At 44.6% G+C, this 17,925-nt stretch overlaps 1 protein-coding gene across 2 annotated transcripts in view; it reads left to right on the top strand.

Annotated features, from left to right (window-relative positions):
- Positions 1-1,108: 1,108 nt before the first annotated feature.
- LOC116984696 (cytosolic 5'-nucleotidase 1A-like) overlaps positions 1,109-17,925 on the top strand; it is a 29,453-nt gene continuing 12,636 nt past the window's right edge. Inside the window, exons 1-3 of one of the 2 annotated variants that reach the window (XM_033039006.1) lie at positions 1,109-1,228; positions 9,294-9,356; positions 17,690-17,857. In XM_033039006.1, the coding sequence (XP_032894897.1) occupies positions 9,312-9,356; positions 17,690-17,857 (213 nt within the window). In that variant the 5' untranslated portion in view covers positions 1,109-1,228; positions 9,294-9,311. Of the gene's footprint in view, positions 1,229-7,836; positions 7,949-9,293; positions 9,357-17,689; positions 17,858-17,925 lie in introns of those variants that run through there. The other variant, XM_033039007.1, reaches the window with a different exon arrangement.

Below are 17,925 nucleotides of genomic sequence, written 5' to 3'. Positions count from 1 at the left end.
TTAAAGGGATTTACCAGAGTCACTGCCTCAAATAGGCAGCCAGCAGAGACCCACACCACCCTGGCCGCACACTCATTTCACCTCTGCAATTGAGAAGAAGGTACAGGAGCCTGAAAACTGTAACGTCCAGGTTCAGGAACAGCGTCTTCCCTACACCCATTCGGCTATTAAACACAAAAACCTCAAATAAGCTCTGAACTATTATCGTTATTATTGCACTATTATTGTTGGTTTTTTTGTTTACAAATGTGTGCGCGTGTGTGTATATATATTGTGGATTTGTGAGTATGTGTACTCACACTGAACTTTTTTTTCACTTTCATTTATTCCAGCAGTTCCTCGTGTGCCCACGTTATTATATCCCCATCATATCCCAGAATAAATTGAGCACAACTGACCCCTGGAACATTGGAGATTGACAGGGAGACTTGATAGAGTTATGTAAAATTATGACAGGCAAAGAAAGGGTAGACAGTCAGAACATTTTTACCAGGGTGGAAATGTCTGACACTAGAGGGCATAGCTATAAGGTGAAAGGGTCAAAGTTTAATTGTGAAATGGGGCAAGTTTTTTACACACAAATTGTTGGGGCCCGGAATGCACTGCGGGGAGGGGGGGGGGGGAGGGGAGGGTTACAATAACAATCAATCTAAGTATCAATCAATCCCATTAAATCTCTAAATAATCTGCCCCACATTATTCTATCCCCATTAAATCCCACAATGTTCTGTCCTACACTATTATATCCCAATTAAATCCAAGAATATCTTGTCAGATTATTGTCAAATGTCTCTTATGAGATAATGACAATAAATTGAATCCAATCCAATCCAATATCCCCATTAATTCCCATAATGTCCTGCCTTAAAATAATTGTCTCCCCATTAACTCCCAGAATAAACTGCCCCACATTATTATACCCCCATTAAATCCCAGAATGTCCTATAATAATCTGCCCCAGATTATTATATTGGCATTAAATCCCACAGTGTCCTGTCCTACTCTAACATATCCCCAGTAAACCCCCAACAGAGGCTATTGTCGACTGGTTGACTCTCTGGCTCCCCTGGTGGTGGTGGCTTTGGTGGCGCGCTGCCCTCTGGGAGATGTAGTCCCGGGAGCCGCGACCGGACGGTAATTGGAGCGGAGGGCGGCGGAGGTCCCGGCGTGCTCGGTGGCCGCGCCTGCGCGGTGAGGGCGTGTGCTGCTGGATCTGGAGCTGCTTGGGGTGAGAGTGAGTGGTGTTGGGAGCTTGCCCAGTGACCAGAGTCTGTGTCACTGCACGGTCTGTGGGACCCTCAGGCCTACATATGCAATATCCCACCACCTTTTAGCTTTTTCCAAAATTAACTTTCTGCATTGCATCCTTGCAGAGTTGTATTTGATTAGAAAACTTTGCCTAAGTTTGAGAAACAGGAATGTTTGAGAAACAAATAGGCAGCAGTTTCTGCAGTTCCTTGTTTCTACATTTTAAATGGTTGTGGTTCTGCAAATGTTGATCACAGTGGGTAGAATTGAGACCAGACTTGAATACAACCATCCTTTTTCTCCAGAGATGCTGCCTGACTCACTGAGTTACTTCAGCACTGTGTTTATCTTTGCTGACTCCATCTCACAACTTTACTTAACATCCAGCTATTGAAAGGCATATTGTGAAGACGCCAAGTGCTGGGTCAGGTAGCATTTCCAGAGAACATGGACAGGTGATGTTTTAGGTCAGGACCCTTCTGATAAGAAAGGACACAGTGTCAGATTAACTCAGCGGGTCAAGCAGCATTTCTGGGGAACATGGATAGGTGACGTTTTAGGGTTGGGAACCTTCTTCAGTCTCAACCCGAAACGTCACTTATCTGTGTTCTCCAGAGATGCTGTCTAACCTGCTGAGTTACCCCAGCATTTGTGTCCTTTTGTGTATTAACTGGCATCTGCAGTTCTTTGTCTCCACCAAGGCTAACTCCAGATTGAAATCAGGAAGTATTTTTATCTATGCATGGGATCAGTTTACAGGTTGGGTGGAGTCAAATTTTGCAATGGGCTGTTTGTAGAAAAACAAGGAACTGCAGATGCTGGTATTTTGAGCAAAGCACAAAGTGCTGGAGGGACAGCGGGTGAGGCAGCATAGATGGAATGGACAGATGATGTTTTGGGTTGGGATCCTTCTTCAGACGAAGAAGATGTTCAGATAATAAGATGTTTCCTCAATCATTTTGTGTTCTGTGGACATAACAAAATGTTGGTCTTGGAATGAGATATATTTCTGAATGTAGGCATTGCAATCTAAGCTTTGTTTATTGCCTTTACTACCTGCTTTTAAAGAATTTGCATTTGCAGTTGTTTATTTAATTGGATAAAGACTGAACTAATATTGAAAGTAGACAAAAACAATTGCAGATGCTGGTTTACCAAAAAATAAATAAAGTGCTGGAGTAACTCAGCAGGTCGAGGCAGCTTCTCTGAAAGATATGGATGGATGATGATTCAAATTGGAACCCTTCAGACTAATTGTAGAAGGGTGGAGAAAGTTGAGAAAAAGCCTTATCCTGCCCGCACCTGTTTACTCGGCTTACCACCCGCTCCTCCTCCACTGCAATTAGTCTGAAGAAGGCCTTAACCTGAAACATCACCCATCCATATCTTCCATAGATGTTGCCTCACCCATTGGGTTACTCCAGCACTTTGCATCAATATTGAGGGTAATTTAACTTTGTGTGAGGATTGCATAACTTAATTCATAATTGATCATCAAAGTAATTATTTTAACTGTGTAAAATGTATGGCAGATTGGTGCAGCTGGGTGTCACGGTGGCACAGCTGGTAGAGCTGCTGCCTCACAGCACCAGTGACCCGGGTTCGATCCTGACTACGGGTACGTTCTCCCCGTGATCGCGTTGGTTTTCACCAGGATCTCCGGTTTCCTCCCACACTCCAGAGAGGTACAGGTTTGTAGATTAATTGGCTCGATATAATTGTAATTTGGCCCCAGTAGTTGTAAAATCGCATTAATGTGGGGATTGCCTGTGAGCATGGACTCGGTGGGCCAAAGGGCCTGTTGTTGTGCTATATCTCTAAACTAAACTAAATTAAATGGTTCACATAACCACAGTATGATCGTTCTCATGTTGAACCAGGGTGGTACAGTGGCGCAGTGGTAGAGCTGCTGCATCACAGTACCAGGGACCCGGGTTGGATCCTGATTACAGGTGCTGTCTGTATAGAGTTTGCCCGTTGTCCCTGAGGGTTTCCTCCAGGTGCTCCGATTTCCTGCCACATTCCAAAGACATACGGGGTTTGTGGGTTAATTGGCTTCTGTAAATTGTCCCTAGTGTATAAGATAAGGGTGATCGATGGTCGTCGTGGACTTAGTGATGCAAAGGGCCTATATCCACAATGTATCTCTAAAACTAAACTAAGTTTCACACATAGCATTGATTTCAACAGCTGAACTAAGTTATCTGATCAGCGTTGCCAATAAAGGAAGGAAATTTTTTATGATTTATTCTTTTATATCTGCCACAGAAGGCAGTGGAGGCCAATTCACTGGATATTTTCAAGAGAAGAGTTACATTTAGCTCTTAGGGCTGGAGGAATCAAGGGATATGGGGGGGAAAAGCAGGAACGGAGTAGATTTTGGATGATCTGCCATGATCATATTGAATGGTGGTGCTGGCTCGAAGGGCTGAATGGCCTACTCCTGCACTTATTTTGTATGTTTCTAATATGCCACTAATTCTACAGCAGGAATGTTACTTTGGGATGCAGTAGATGGTCTTGCAGGTAAAGGAGGAGAAATAATTGTCAGAAGTTTGATTGGTTTAGTTTAGTGGTGCAGCATGCAAGCGGGCCTGAGTCCACACTGACCAACTATCCAGCAAACCCACACATCTTTGTTGCTACCCAGTCGACAAAAGGACTATACATGATTACAATCAAGCCATGCATAGTGTACAAATACAGGATAAAGGGTATAAAGTTTAGGGCAAGGCATAGTCCCAATAAAGTCCGATTAAAGATAGTCCGAGGGTCTCCAATGAGGAAAATGGCAGCTCAGGACTGTTCCCAAATTGGTGAGAGAATGGTTTAGTTGCCTGAAAACAGCTGGGAAGAAACTGTCCCTGAATCTGGAGGTGTGCGTTTTCAAACTTCTGTACCCCTTGCCTGATGGAAGAGGGGAGAAGAGGAAGAGACTGGTCCTTGATTATGCTGGTGGCTTTGCTTAGGCAGCATGAAGTGTAGATGGAGTCAATGGAAGGGAGGTTGGTTTGCCCAATGGTCTGGGCTGCGTCCACAACTCTCTGCAATTTCTACGGTCTTGGATGGAGCTGTTCCCAAACCAAGTTTGCAATAAGCAGTCATTTTGATGGTTTCACGTTTCTCCTCTCCCTGCAATCCATCCCCATCTCGAACATATTTTAATTAGTGGAAAGAGTTGAGCATATTAAAGGAAAAGCTGCAATTTAGTCCAATTGACAAACAGCATCTTGCTTGTGGTTTATCACTTTATTTATACGCCTGCACAGCTCTATATTTATTTAAATTTAGCTGTAAATCTGTCTGAATGAATGATTGAACCCTTTTTTTTGTTGGTGGTGGAAGTATTCACAAATTGTATATTTTTATCAAAATCCCACAGAACATTTCCTGACCCAAGCTTATATTTATCAGGAATTTGAATGCAACAAAAATAAACTTCAAACTTGGATTCATCTGAATCAAAGCTCAGACCCACAGCAAAGACAAGTTTCCTACAAAATAGTGATTTTTCACTTAGTCTACATTTCTTTTTAAAGTTTATTATTTTCAAGGCTACTGTTCTTCGTAACTTCATAACTTGCAGGGGCAGAATTAGGGCATTCAGCCTCCCCCTGGTGGTCTGTCTAGATATTTGAAGTTCTTCGTTCCATGAGCTGCCATCACACAGAGTCAACGCACGTTTTCTGAATCGGACACAAAGTGCTGGAGTAACACAGGGGGGCAGGCAGCATCTCTGGAGAACATGGTAAGGCAATGTTTCAGGTCGTGACCCTTCCTCAAATGCAAACACAACATGCGCAGAGAAAAGAAAGGTCTGAAGAAGGGCCCTGACCCAAAACATCACCTGTCCATTTTCTCCAGGGATACTGCCTGGATCCCTGACACTAAGTAACTCCAGCACTTTGTGTCCTGTTTTGTAATTTTCCAATGTTCTGTAGATTCTGGATCAGTTCCTGTGGATTGGAGGGTAGCTAATGTTATCCCACTTTTTAAGAATGGAGGGAGAGAGAAAGCAGGGAATTATAGACCAGTTAGCCTGACTTCGGTGGTGTGGAAGTTGCTGGAGTTGATTATTATAATAGCGATGTAATAGCGGCGCATTTAGATAGCAGTAACAGGATCGGTCCAAGTCAGCATGGATTTATGAAGGGAAAATCATGCTTGACTAATTTTCTGTAATTTTTTTAGGATGTAACAAGTAAAACGGACAATGGGGAGCCAGTGGATGTAGTGTTCCTGGACTGTCAGAACCTGTCAATGACATGAATAGAAAATGTGTTGGCAGACAGGAAACAAAGAAAGGGGATTAACGGGTCCCTTTCAGAATGGCAGCCAGTGACTTGGGGGGCCGCAAGGCTCAGTGCTTGGACCGCACCTAATTAAAAGTAATTAAAGTAACATTAGCAAATTTGCAGATGACACAAAGCTGGGTGGCAGTGTGAACTGTGAAGAGGATGCTATGAGGATGCAGGGTGACTTGGACAGGTCGGGTGAGTGGGCAGATGCATGGCAGATGCAGTATAATGTGGGTAGATGTAAGGTCATTCACTTCGGTAGCAAGCACAGGAAGGCAGATTTTATTTGAATGGTGTCGGGTTTGGAAAAGGGGAAGTACAATGAGACCTGGGTGTTCTTGTACATCAGTCACTGAAAGTAAGCATGCAGATACAGCAGGCAGTGAGGAAAGCTAATGGCATGTTGGCCTTCATAACGAAAGGAGTTGAGTATAGGAGCAAAGACGTCCTTCTGCAGTTGTACAGGGCCCTGATGAGACCACACCTGGAGTATTGTGTGCAGCTTTGGTCTCCTAATTTGATGAAGGACATTCTTGCTATTGATGGAGTGCAGCGTAGGTTCACAAAGTTAATTCCCGTGATGGTGGGACTGTCATATGATGAAAGAATGGAGCGACTGGGTGTGTATTCACTGGAATTTAGAAGGATGAGAGGTGATCTCATAGAAACATATAAAATTATTAAGGGATTTGACACACTAATTCAAGGAAACATGTTCCCGATGTCGCGGGAGTCTAGAACCAGGGGCCACAGTTTAAGAATAAGGGGTAGGCCATTTAGAACGGAAAAACCTTTTCACCCCGAGAGTTGTGAATTTGTAGAATTCTCTGCCTTAGAAGGCAGGAGAGGCCAATTCACTGGATGCATTCAAAAGAGAGTTACATAGGGCTAGCGGAATCAAGGGATATGGGGAGAAGGCAGGAACGGGGTACTGATTCTGGATGATCAGCCATGATCACATTGAATGGTGGTGCTGGCTCGAAGGGCCAAATGGCCTACTCCTGCACCTATTATCTATGTACCAGCATCAGCAGTTTGATGTTTCTCTGGGAGTCCCGGAATGCTGCCTGTTTTTATTTTATGTTATACCAGGTAGGTATGTCCATTATAACATCCCAAAAATCTTAGCTGGGATTACCTGATTCAAGATTGAGCATTGTATTATCCTGGTCTGAAGGTGTAGGTATTATAAGTGGTTTTGTATTGTCCTGTTTATTGAGATGCAGTGAAATGCTTTTATTTGCATGCTATCCAGTTAAATCAGATCACAGGGTGGCACAGTGACACAACAGATAGAGTGCCGGTGAACCCAGTTCGATCCTGACCTCCGGTGCTAACTGTGTAGAGTTTATACTTTCTCTCTGTGACCCTGGGAGTTTCCAATTTCCTAGGCTAAATGTCCTCAGTTTATAGGTGGGGAGTTCTGGGGAGGTGATGAGAATGTGGGGAGAATAAAATACGTTTAATGTAGAGTTTTTGGTGGACTCTTTGGCGGCACAGTGGCGTTGTGGGCAGAGCTTCTGCCTCACAGCGCCAGAGACTCGGGTTTGATCCTGACCTCGGGTGCAGTCTGTGCGGGGTTTGTACGTTCTCCCTGTGACTGCGTGGGGTTTTCCCCGGTTTCCTTCCACATCCCAAAGGCATGCGGGTTTGTAGGTTAATTGGCTTCTGTAAATTTCCTCCTCGTATGTAGAGAGTGGATGTGAAAGTGGGATAACATTGATCTTGTGTGAATGGGTGATCAGGTGGGTCAGCATGGACACGGTGGCCCGAAGGGCCTGTTTCCATGCTGTATCTCTAAACTGGTAGAGCAAATAGAAAAATACCAGAGTGCAGAATGGCATCTGCATGTACACCATATATACACATGTATTATTCTCCTGATAGGAGTCCATATCAGTACGTTACATTTGAAAACATACAGTACTAGAGGACTATAGGGGTATGTAGAGAGAATGTGTGCTTTAGATTACAAGCTGCAGATACGAACGCATTTAGTGCGTACTGTTTAAAAAGATTAAAAAACAGACATTATACCTGTTTGATCTCAAACTATTTAAAAATATCTTTGCTAAAGTTCCATAGGCATTTATTTTTAAGTGCAGATGCTTGGTAGAAGTTAGGGATTTTGTTGGTTATAATTCAAGTGCTTCTATTTAAAGCAATGCAGGCAGCGAACTTGTGTTTATGTGGTTTCAATGTTGTAATTTAGTACAGAGAAGGGCCTTGTTCTTAGTGTAGGTTATTCTACTTCCTCTGGATCAAGTAGTGTATATAAACCTTGCTCTTACACCAATCTGGTTATCCCACAGTTCTGAACGTTGGATTGACTTGGTTATAGATTGAAGTTCTCCTGCACATTGGAACCATTTCTACTGCTCTCTGCTTCATTTCAAGGTTCAGTGAGTACCTGAGAGTTTAACATTTTACTGTGCGTCTTTGAAGAATATACACAACTTGAGCATTTCAGGATGCCACAGTGTTGCATCAGGTAGAGCTGCTGCCTCACAGCGCCAGTGACCAGAGTTTGATGTCAACCTCGGGTGGTGTCTGTATCTTTAGTTTTATGTTCTCCCTGTGACCGCGTGGGTTTTCGCCGGGTGTTCTAATTTCCTGCCACATCCCATAGACGTGCGGGTTTGTTGGTTAATTAATCCTCTGTAAATTGCTCCTATTGTGAAGGAAGTGGATGAAAAAGTGAGATAACAGAACTAGTGTGTGAATGGGTGACCGATGGTCGGTGTGGACTCGGTGGGCTGAAGCTTCTGTTTCCATGCTGTGTCATTCAATTCAATAGCTTTTCCTACCCAGAAAAGTATCCACCTCCTGCATAATTCGTCAATCTTGTATTTTTATTCCCTTTTACAGCACACCAGTGTTGTATATGTGCAGATATTTATTCAACCAACTGCTATTTCACTTGTGGGCATTGAATGCAAGAAAGAAATCTGCAGAAATCTCAGGGGCGGTACAGTGGTAGAATCCTTCTGTGCTGCAAGGAAGAAAGTTCTAGCCTGCTCAACCTCACCCTATAGCTATGTCCCCTGGTTGTTGACAAACCTATGGTGCTGAATTTCCTTCAGATATTTAGTTTGTTGCCATTTTGTCTTCTCCAGACGCTAGAGGAATTGCAGATGCCTGTTTAAGAGGAACTGCAGATGCTTGTTTACAAAAGAAGAGACAAAGTGCTGGAGTAACTCAGTGAGGCAGGCAACATCGATGGAGAACATGGATAGGTGACTAATTTGAAGATGTCTCTTGATCCGAAACGTCTCCTATCCATGTTCTCCAGAGATGCTGCCTGGCCCGCTGAGTTACTCCTCTTTTTTTTCTTAGCCTATAAGACCATAAGAGATTGGTGCAGAATGAGTCCATTCAGCCCATCGAGTCTGCTCTGCCATTCGATCATGGCTGATCTATATTTATCTCTCAACCACATTCTCCTGCCTTCTTCTCATACCCTTTGACACCCTTACTAATCACGAACCTGTCAATCTCCGCTTTAAAACACTCAATATCTTGGCCTCCACCGCCGTCTGTGGCTTCTACTCTCGGGAGACTGAAGTGAAATGGAGCAAAGCCTCCACCATTGTGCCTCAGATCAACCAACTGTACGAGGCAATGGGCGAACCTTGCGTGACTCACCCACTCTTGACAAACCTGTCGGGCATGATATAGTGGCCGTTTAGGGGATGTGCTGGCAAAACTGAGCTGTCAGGTTTAAAGGCTGCGATCTTCTTGTTCCAGGTTGACTGTGCATTGAAGATGGATACCGATTTTGAGGTTATCGTGAACACTAGTGTACAGCAGGTAAATATATACAGAAGTATAGTATTCACATCAGAGCCAACACAGTGTCACACAGGTAAAGTTATGTTCATGGTCACACAGGGATGTGACGACTTGTATAAAGCCTCTCCATCTCTATCGCTCTCTTTCTCTCTCTCAGCATAAGACATTACTTCTTACATCTTCTGACAAATGTCTATCTACTTAACTTTTCCTTGGTAAAAAAAAATAGAAGTGAATACTGATTCTAAACATAAATATCCCTAAATATCCATGAATCTGAGACAGAGTCCCAACCCAAAACGTCATCTATCCATTCCCTCCCCAGATGCTGCCTGATCCACTGAGTTCCTCCAACACTTTGTGTTTTGCTCAAGATTCCAATATCTGTAGTTCCATGTGCTAGATATCCATAAATATCCCTAGATTGGATATTCTGACATATGCCTGTGTATTCAATTTTCCCTTGTGTTCTTTTACATTCTGCCCTTCCATGGTCATTTGTGCCACACACTCGCCACTTGAAGTAAGTCATTCTAAGGTATCTGTATAGTATCCCTCTGCATTAACGCTGGCCAGGTCCATGAATTTCTGTCAGTGTTAATAGTGAGTTCAATGTGCCTTTTATTTGCTAATTACCCATATCTGTTTTCTAGAATAAAAAGAGATGGCGAGGAATTTATTTAGCCAAAGGGTGGTGAATCTGTGGAATTAATTGCCACAGACGGCTGTGGAGGTCAAGTCATTGGGTATATTTAAAGCAGAGATTAACAGGTCCTTGATTAGTAAGGGTGTTAAACGTTACGGGGAGAAGGCAGGAAAATGGGGTTGAGAGGGAAAGATAAATCAGCTATGATTTTGTGATGGAGTAGCCTCGATGGGCCAAATGGCCGAATTCTGCTCCTCTGACATGAATTTATGAACCTTTAATCATTTTGAATAGTTAAATAACTTATTTTCTGAGCCAGTGCAAAAAGCCCTTGGATCTTTAGTCTCCCTGATTTCAGATGCCTTTGATCTACTTGTTTGCTACGCTGGTCTCTAATGTATGACCACTTTGAAAAGTTATCATCTCGATAATTTAAGGATTGCATTTCGAATTCAATGTTTGCAAATTGTTGCAGGATGTATTCTGTACTAAAATAAATCTACAATTAGAATGTTGGGAGACTGCATGTAATTCCATAAAGTGTGAGGTGAATCATTTTGGGATGCCAAATTGGGATAGGACATCTTCTATCTTCTATCTATACGTAACTAAAGCTCTGATCTTGTGCTCTTCCGGTTTGCGCGTTTTTTCTATTTACACAAAAATGGTACGTTCTCCTGTGCTGCGTTCCGTTTCGTTCCGATCGGTGGTATATTGTAAAAGTTAGCGAGGTTTAAAAATCTTTAAAACCGTGCGTGCGCAGATCAATCTCCTCTCCTGCTAATCTGCGCCGCACGGATTATCTCTTCTGTCACTCCCCGGGATGTTCCGCCCCTTCCTGCGCCATCGCATCTTTACTGGAGCTGAGGGACGCTGTTGGTGGCCGGCGGAGGTTTCCAACCGGACACAATTTTTGGGGGGACCGGAAGCGGCCCGGCGCGGAGTCGGAGATGTCTCAAAACGGAAATCGGACAATCTGATCCCGGCGGAGGAGAGCGTCCAGCGCCCACTGTGAGTCCCAAACGCACCGCCATTGCAACGTCCCGCAGCTCCAGCCCCTTCCCCTCTGGTCCCCCTCACTGGCTCCTGCCCCCCTCCCCATGATACCCCCCTCCCTTAGGTCTCTTCCCCCCTCTCCCACACACCCCTCCCTCCCACACACCCCTCCCGCCCACACACCGGCGCGGCCGTAGCTGCTAATGCTTCCAGGCCGATCCGAGGCCTGGCTCTCAGGGTTCCGACGGCTGACAGGGCACACAAGAAGGGAGAGGAGCGGCAACCTCAAGATCCGGGGGAACGAGAGTGGGGGAGGAGAGGGGATAGAGGGAGCGGAGGGGGGTGAGTAGAGGAGGGGGTAGTGGGGGAGGTAGGGTGGGGAATAGAGGTAGAGGAGGGCAGTGGGGGAGGTGAGAAGTGGGGGATAGAGGGATAGGAGCGAGGGAGTGACTGAGGGTAGGGGAAAGGAGAGGGAGGGTGGAGGGGGAGAGAGTGCTACGGATGAGGGGAAATGAGCTGCGCCTGTGCAGTTGGGGGCTATGGGTGAGTGGTGGAATATTGCGTTGGGGGACCAAGCCTCCTGTGTGACAGGGACCCAACGGGTCCCACTTAATCTAGTATACATTATTTAGTGGGACACAAAGATAGACAGAGGGATCTTGTGGTTCAAGACCACAGGATGGTGAAGAAGGCATGTGGCATTCTAACCTTCAAAGGTTGAGGCATAAAATACATGTCGGGGCGTTCTGTTGCAACTGGACAGAGTGCAGAAAGGGGATATTGCCTGAATTGGCCAGCTTTAGCGATGGGAAAAGATTGGATAGGGCAGGTTTGATTTAATTGGAATCAAGGAGGCAGATAGATGTACATAATATTGAGGGCCAGCACAGTGGTGCAGCAGTAGAGTTGCTGCCCTACAGCGCCAGAGACCCAGGTTTGATCCTGACCGTTAGTGCTGTCTGTACGGAGTTTGTACGTTCTGCCTGCGATCTTGTGGGTTTTCTCCGGTTTCCTCCCACATTCCAAGTACGTGCCGGTTTGTAGGTTGATTGGCTTCTGTGGAAAAAAATTGGTCCCTAGTATGTAGAATAGTGTGAGTGTGCGGGGTGATCGCTGGTCGGCAAGATCTTGGTGGGCCGAAAAGCCTGTATCTACGCGGCATCTGTAAAGTTCAAAAATGGAAAAATAAGGTACACTCAGAATTATTTATTCCCATAGTAGGCATATCTAAAATAAGAGGGCATAGGTTTGAGGTCTGGAGATACAGCATGGGAACAGACCTGTCTCTTCGGCACACCGATGAGACAGGGGGCCCTACTGAAGAAGGATCCCAACCCCAACGCTGCCTGTCTATTCCCTCCGCTGATGCTGCCTGACCCACTGAGTTCCTCCAGCTCTTTGTGTTTTGCTCAGGATTGCAGCATCTGCAGACTCTTGTGTCTTCACGTACAATCACTATGTTTAAGAGGTATTTAAACAGGCACTTACATAGGAAATATACTGTACCTAGCAGGCAAATGGGATTTATCTTGATGGGCAGAGAGCTGGGCACGGTCGAGGAGGCCCAAGGGAGCAAAGAGACCTTTGGATAGACACATGCAGGGAATGGAGGGATATGGATTGTCTGCAGACAAATAAGAGTTAGTCCTTGCATCTTGTTCGGCACAGAGGGGTTTACGAGCATGTTGCTGGGATTAGAGGACATTAAACAAAAGGAAAAGTTGAACGCTTTGGATTGTTTTCTCTGGAACGCCGGAGGTTGACGGAAGACCTGATAGAAGTATATACAATTGTGAAAGGCATAGATTGGGTAGACAGTCAGAACCTTTTGTCCAGGATGGAAATATCAAAGAGGGCAGAGCTTTAAGGCGAGGGAGGCAAATTTTAAAATAGATGTTCAGAGCAATTTATTTTACATTGAGGGTGGTGAGTGCCTGGAACGCACTGCCTGGTTTGCTGGTGGAGGTTGATACGAAAGTGGCATTTCATAGGTTTTTAGATTGGCGCATGGGTATTCAGGGATTGGAGGGATGTGGATCACATGTAGGCAGAGGAGATTAGTCTGTCTTGGAATCATGTTCGGCACAGGCATTGTGGGCCGAAGGGCTTGTTCTTGTGCTGTAATTTTCTATGTTCTGTATGAGGCATTTTCCATCTCGTCTTCGCTACTCCTCCACTTAATAAAACATAACATTACCTTAACATTAACTCTGTAGAGTAGCATTCCATACTGAAGCTCCCTTCTCTCGGTTACAGTGTGTGAACTGGACCAGCAGGAGGAGCTCTCTGATAAGTAGACTTCTATGCTAGACATCGGGTGGGATTACCTGCCATGCATTCATCCATCTGCTGGATATGCATAACTAATAAAAATCCATCGTGCAAAGATAAATTAGACACCTCCATGCTAATATATATATTTTTAAATTGATTAATATTGTATTTCATGTACTGTAGTGTCTTTGCTGGCAAAAGTAGATACAGAGTGCTGGAGAAATTTGGCAAGTTTTAGTTTATAGTTTTCGAGATTCAGTGTGGAAGCAGACCCTTCAGCGCACTGAGTCCGTGCGAACAACGATCACCCTGTACATGGCAGTCTCGGTGGTGCAGCGGTAGAGTTGCTGCCTTACAGCGAATGCAGTGCCGGAGACCCGGGGTCCTGACTACGGGTGCTGTCTGTACGGAGTTTGTACGTTTATCCCGTGACCTGCGTGGGTTTTCTCAGAGATCTTCGGTTTCCTCCCACTCTCCAAAGACGTACAGGTTTGCCAGTTAATTGGCTTGGTAAATGTAAAAATTGTCCCTAGTGAGTGTAGGAAAGTGTTAATGTGCGGGGATCGCTGGTCGGCGCAGACCCGGTGGGTCGAAGGGACTGTTTCGGCGCTGTATCTATCAATAAATAAATAAAAACTTGCACTATCCTACACACTAGGAACAATTTACAGAAGTCAATTAAACCTACAAACCTGTGCTTCTTTGGAATGTGGGAGGAAATCGGAATGCCCAGAGGAAACTCACACAGTCATGGGGAGAACATATAAATTCCTGAAGACAGCACCCATAATCAGGATCGAACCTGGGTCTTTTGGGTTTTCTCCGGGTTCCTCCCACATTACAAAGACGTACCAGTTTGTAGGTTGTGTAGGAAGGACTGCAGATGTTGGTTTAAACCGAAGATGGACACAAAAAGCTGGAGTAACTTGGCAATCCCCGTACACTAGCACTATCCTATGCAGGAATGGGTAACGTTTCAAGTCGAGACCCTTCTCCAGACCCGAAACATCACCCATTCCTTCTCTCCAGAGATGCTGCCTGTCCTGCTGAGTTACTCCAGCTTTCTGTGTCTATCTTAGGTTTGTAGGTTAATTGGCTTCAGTCAAAATTGTAATTTGTCCCTAGAGCATAGGATAGTGCTAGTGTACGGGGATTGCTGGTTGGAGCGGACTTGGTGGACCGAAGGGCTTCTCCGTGCTGTATCGCTAAACTAAACTAAAAACCCAACCCTATAGGTACACCATTTGTGTCCTGCTGCCAATTACATATAAAAATAATACAGGCTTCCTTCCATAGATCCTATTAAACATCTTCAAAAAATTGTAATTGTATTTAATTATTGGACGACTATTACTGCAAGTCCCACATTAATGCTTGTCCTTTATTGTCTGCGGATTGAGTAGTTTGAAAAGCCATTTCAGAGAATAATCCATGCGTGCCAGGAGTGTTGGTGGAGACATGCATTTAAGATGCTTTTAGGCAGGCACATGACTATGCAGAGAAAGAGTGAAATGGATCACGTGCAGGCAGAGGAGATTAGTTTAATGGCATCATGCTCAGCACAGACAATGTGGGCCAAATGGCCTGTTCCTGTGCTGTGGTTGGGATTTGTGTGTAGAAACAAGGAACTGCAGATGCTGATTTACCAAGGAAAGACACAAATGCTAGAGTAACTCAGCGGGTCGGGCAGCATCTCTGGTAAATCTATGATCTTCAGGGATGCTGCCTAACTCGCTGAGTTACTCCAGCACTTTCTGTGTTCTATGCGATATTTGCTGATTTTCTTCCACCCAAAAATTGCCTCTGTTACTTCAGGTTTAGTAGAAAAATATGGCTAAAATACAGTGGATTGAGAATAAATAAACAGTCCTTAAAGTGTTGTGTGGCTGGATATTTCCTTGAATCTAGCACTTAATTTTTCCTTGGTACTAAAAAATAGAAGTGAATACTGATTCCAAACATAAATATCCCTAAATATCCATGAATCTGAAGAAGAGTCCCAACCCAAAATGTCATCTATCCATTCCCTCCCCAGGTGCTGCCTGATCCACTGAGTTCCTCCAGCACTTTGTGTTTTGCTCAAGATTCCAATATCTGTAGTTCCATGTGCTAGATATCCATAAATATCCCTAGATTGGATATTCTGACATATGCCTGTGTATTCAATTTTCCCTTGTGTTCTTTCACATTCTGCCCTTCCCTGGTCATTTGTGCCACACACTCGCCACTTGAAGTAAGTCATTCTAAGGCATCTGTATAGTATCCCTCTGCATTAACGCTGGCCAGGTCCATGAATTTCTGTCAGTGTTAATAGTGCGTTCAATGTGCCTTTTATTTACTAATTACCCATATCTGTTTTCTAGAATAAAAAGAGATGGCGAGGAATTTATTTAGCCAAAGGGTGGTGAATCTGTGGAATTAATTGCCACAGACAGCTGTGGAGGTCAAGTCATTGGGTATATTTAAAGCAGAGAATAACAGGCCCTTGATTAGTAAGAGTGTTAAACGTTACAGGGAGAAGGCAGGAAAATGTGGTTGAGAGGGAAAGATAAATGTTGTGATGGAGTAGCCTCGATGGGCCAAATAACCTAATTCTGCTCCTCTGACATGAATTTATGAACCTTTAATCATTTTGAATAGTTAAATGACTTATTTTCTGAGCCAGTTCAAAACGCTCTTGGATCTTTAGTCTCCCTGATTTCAGATTCCCTTGAACTACTTGTTTGCTACGCTGGTCTCTAATGTATGACCACTTTGAAAAGTTATCATCTCGATAATTTAAGGATTGTATGCAAGCAGTGATATAGCGTGAATGGAACATTATTTCATAATAAACCCAGTGTGAATTTGGAGGTAAATTGATCTGTTGGCTGCATCACAGTAATCAGCTTATTGCACCATCCGTAGGCATAACTGGTGAATAAAAACCATGACGTAGGTTCTGGGGGGTTCAGTTTTGTGATGTTTGCACCTAGCCGCTTGCTCTGTAACCACTTTTGTGCGGGTGTCAGTTTAAAATGCCAAACCACATCTTATCTCTATTCACTGAAAACTGTAGTACAGTTGTTCACAAAAAAAGGCCTCACTAATTTCAGTATTTGAATGCAGAGAAACGTGGGCTTGTAATTCAAGAATCAAGAGGATTTTATGCCCCAAAACAGAACAATGAACAACTTACTTGCAGCAGCACAACAGAATATGTAAACATTGTACCTGTAAACACACTGTCCCTCTCTCTCCCTCTCTCTCTCTCTCTCTCCCTCTCTCTCTCTCTCTCCCTCTCCCTCTCCCTCCACCTCTCCCTCAATCTCCCTCAATCTCCCTCTCCCTCTCCCTCTCTCTCTCTCTCTCTCCCGCTCCCTCTCCCTCTCTCTCTCTCTCTCTCTCCCTCTCCCTCTCCCTCTCCCTCTCCCTCTCCCTCTCCCTCTCCCTCTCCCTCTCCCTCTCCCCCTCCCCCCCTCCCTCTCCCCCTCCCCCCCTCCCCCTCCCCCTCCCCCTCCCCCTCCCCCTCCCCCTCCCTCTCTCCCCACATCTTTTGGGATGTGGGAGGAAACCAGAACACCTGGAGAAAACCCAGCGAGAACGTACAAACTCCACACAGACAAAGTCGTGACAAGTCTAGATAAACAGCTGTTTATCATATCCAGTTGGAGATTGTAATTATTGCCATTGTACAAGCAAATAAATATTGATTATACAGAACACGTGAATAGGCCCTTCAGCCCACAATGTCCTTGCCAAACATGGTGCCAAAAAACTAATCTCCTCTGCCTGCATGTAATCCACATTAGGCTGAACAAGGGTCCCGACATGAAACGTCACCTATCCATGTCCTCCAGAGAAGGTGCCTGACTGAGCTACTCCAGAACATTGTCTTCTTTGCAAGATTGCAGCATCTGTGGTTTCTTGTGTCGACATATCATTATATTGAGGGTTCCCAATTCCATAGCATCGTACAACCCAACAGTGTGTAGTACTCCAAATACAAGAATTGAACGGCATGGTGGCGCAGCTGTTGAGTTGCTGCCTTGCTGTGTCAGAGACACGGGTTCGATCCTGACCTGGGGTGCTGTCTGTCTGTAGTTTGTACGTTCTCCCCATGATTTCATGGGTTTTCTCCAGGTACTCCAGTTTCCTCCCACAAAGGCGTGCAGGTTTGTAGGCTAATTGGCTTGGTATAATTGTAAATTGTCCCTTATGTGTATAGGATAGTGTTAGTGTGCGGTGATCGCTGGTCGGCACAGACTTGGTGTACCAAAGGGCCTGTTCCCACACTGTATCTTAAACTAAACTACACTGAAAGAGGTTGTGATCTGACTCCTTTCCCTCATCAAGTTATGGGGTGTTTCTGAGATAAGAGTGGAGCTGACATTTTTTGTGTAAATATTAAAGGTATTAAAGTCTCTTTCTTCCCATCCCGGCTCTCTCTGTGCAGAAAGACTCATCCAAGGCCGTAACAATCGCCATCTCAGTTCGCGCTCTCTTTGATATGGAGGAAGAGCACGAATTATTCATGACAGAAGGGCCTGACGAATACGTCAATCACCAGATCATCAATGAAGACATCCCTCTGAAGGAAGGGATTGTTTTTCCATTCATCAGGGTAAGTTCTCTACATGCCTCTCGTTACCTCTCATGGCCTCCTTCCTATGCCAGCCTTCAATACTTTAA

This window comes from Amblyraja radiata, chromosome 20 (assembly GCF_010909765.2).
Source record: "Amblyraja radiata isolate CabotCenter1 chromosome 20, sAmbRad1.1.pri, whole genome shotgun sequence".
NCBI lineage: Eukaryota > Metazoa > Chordata > Chondrichthyes > Rajiformes > Rajidae > Amblyraja > Amblyraja radiata.
This window is presented reverse-complemented; position numbering and strand designations above follow the sequence as displayed.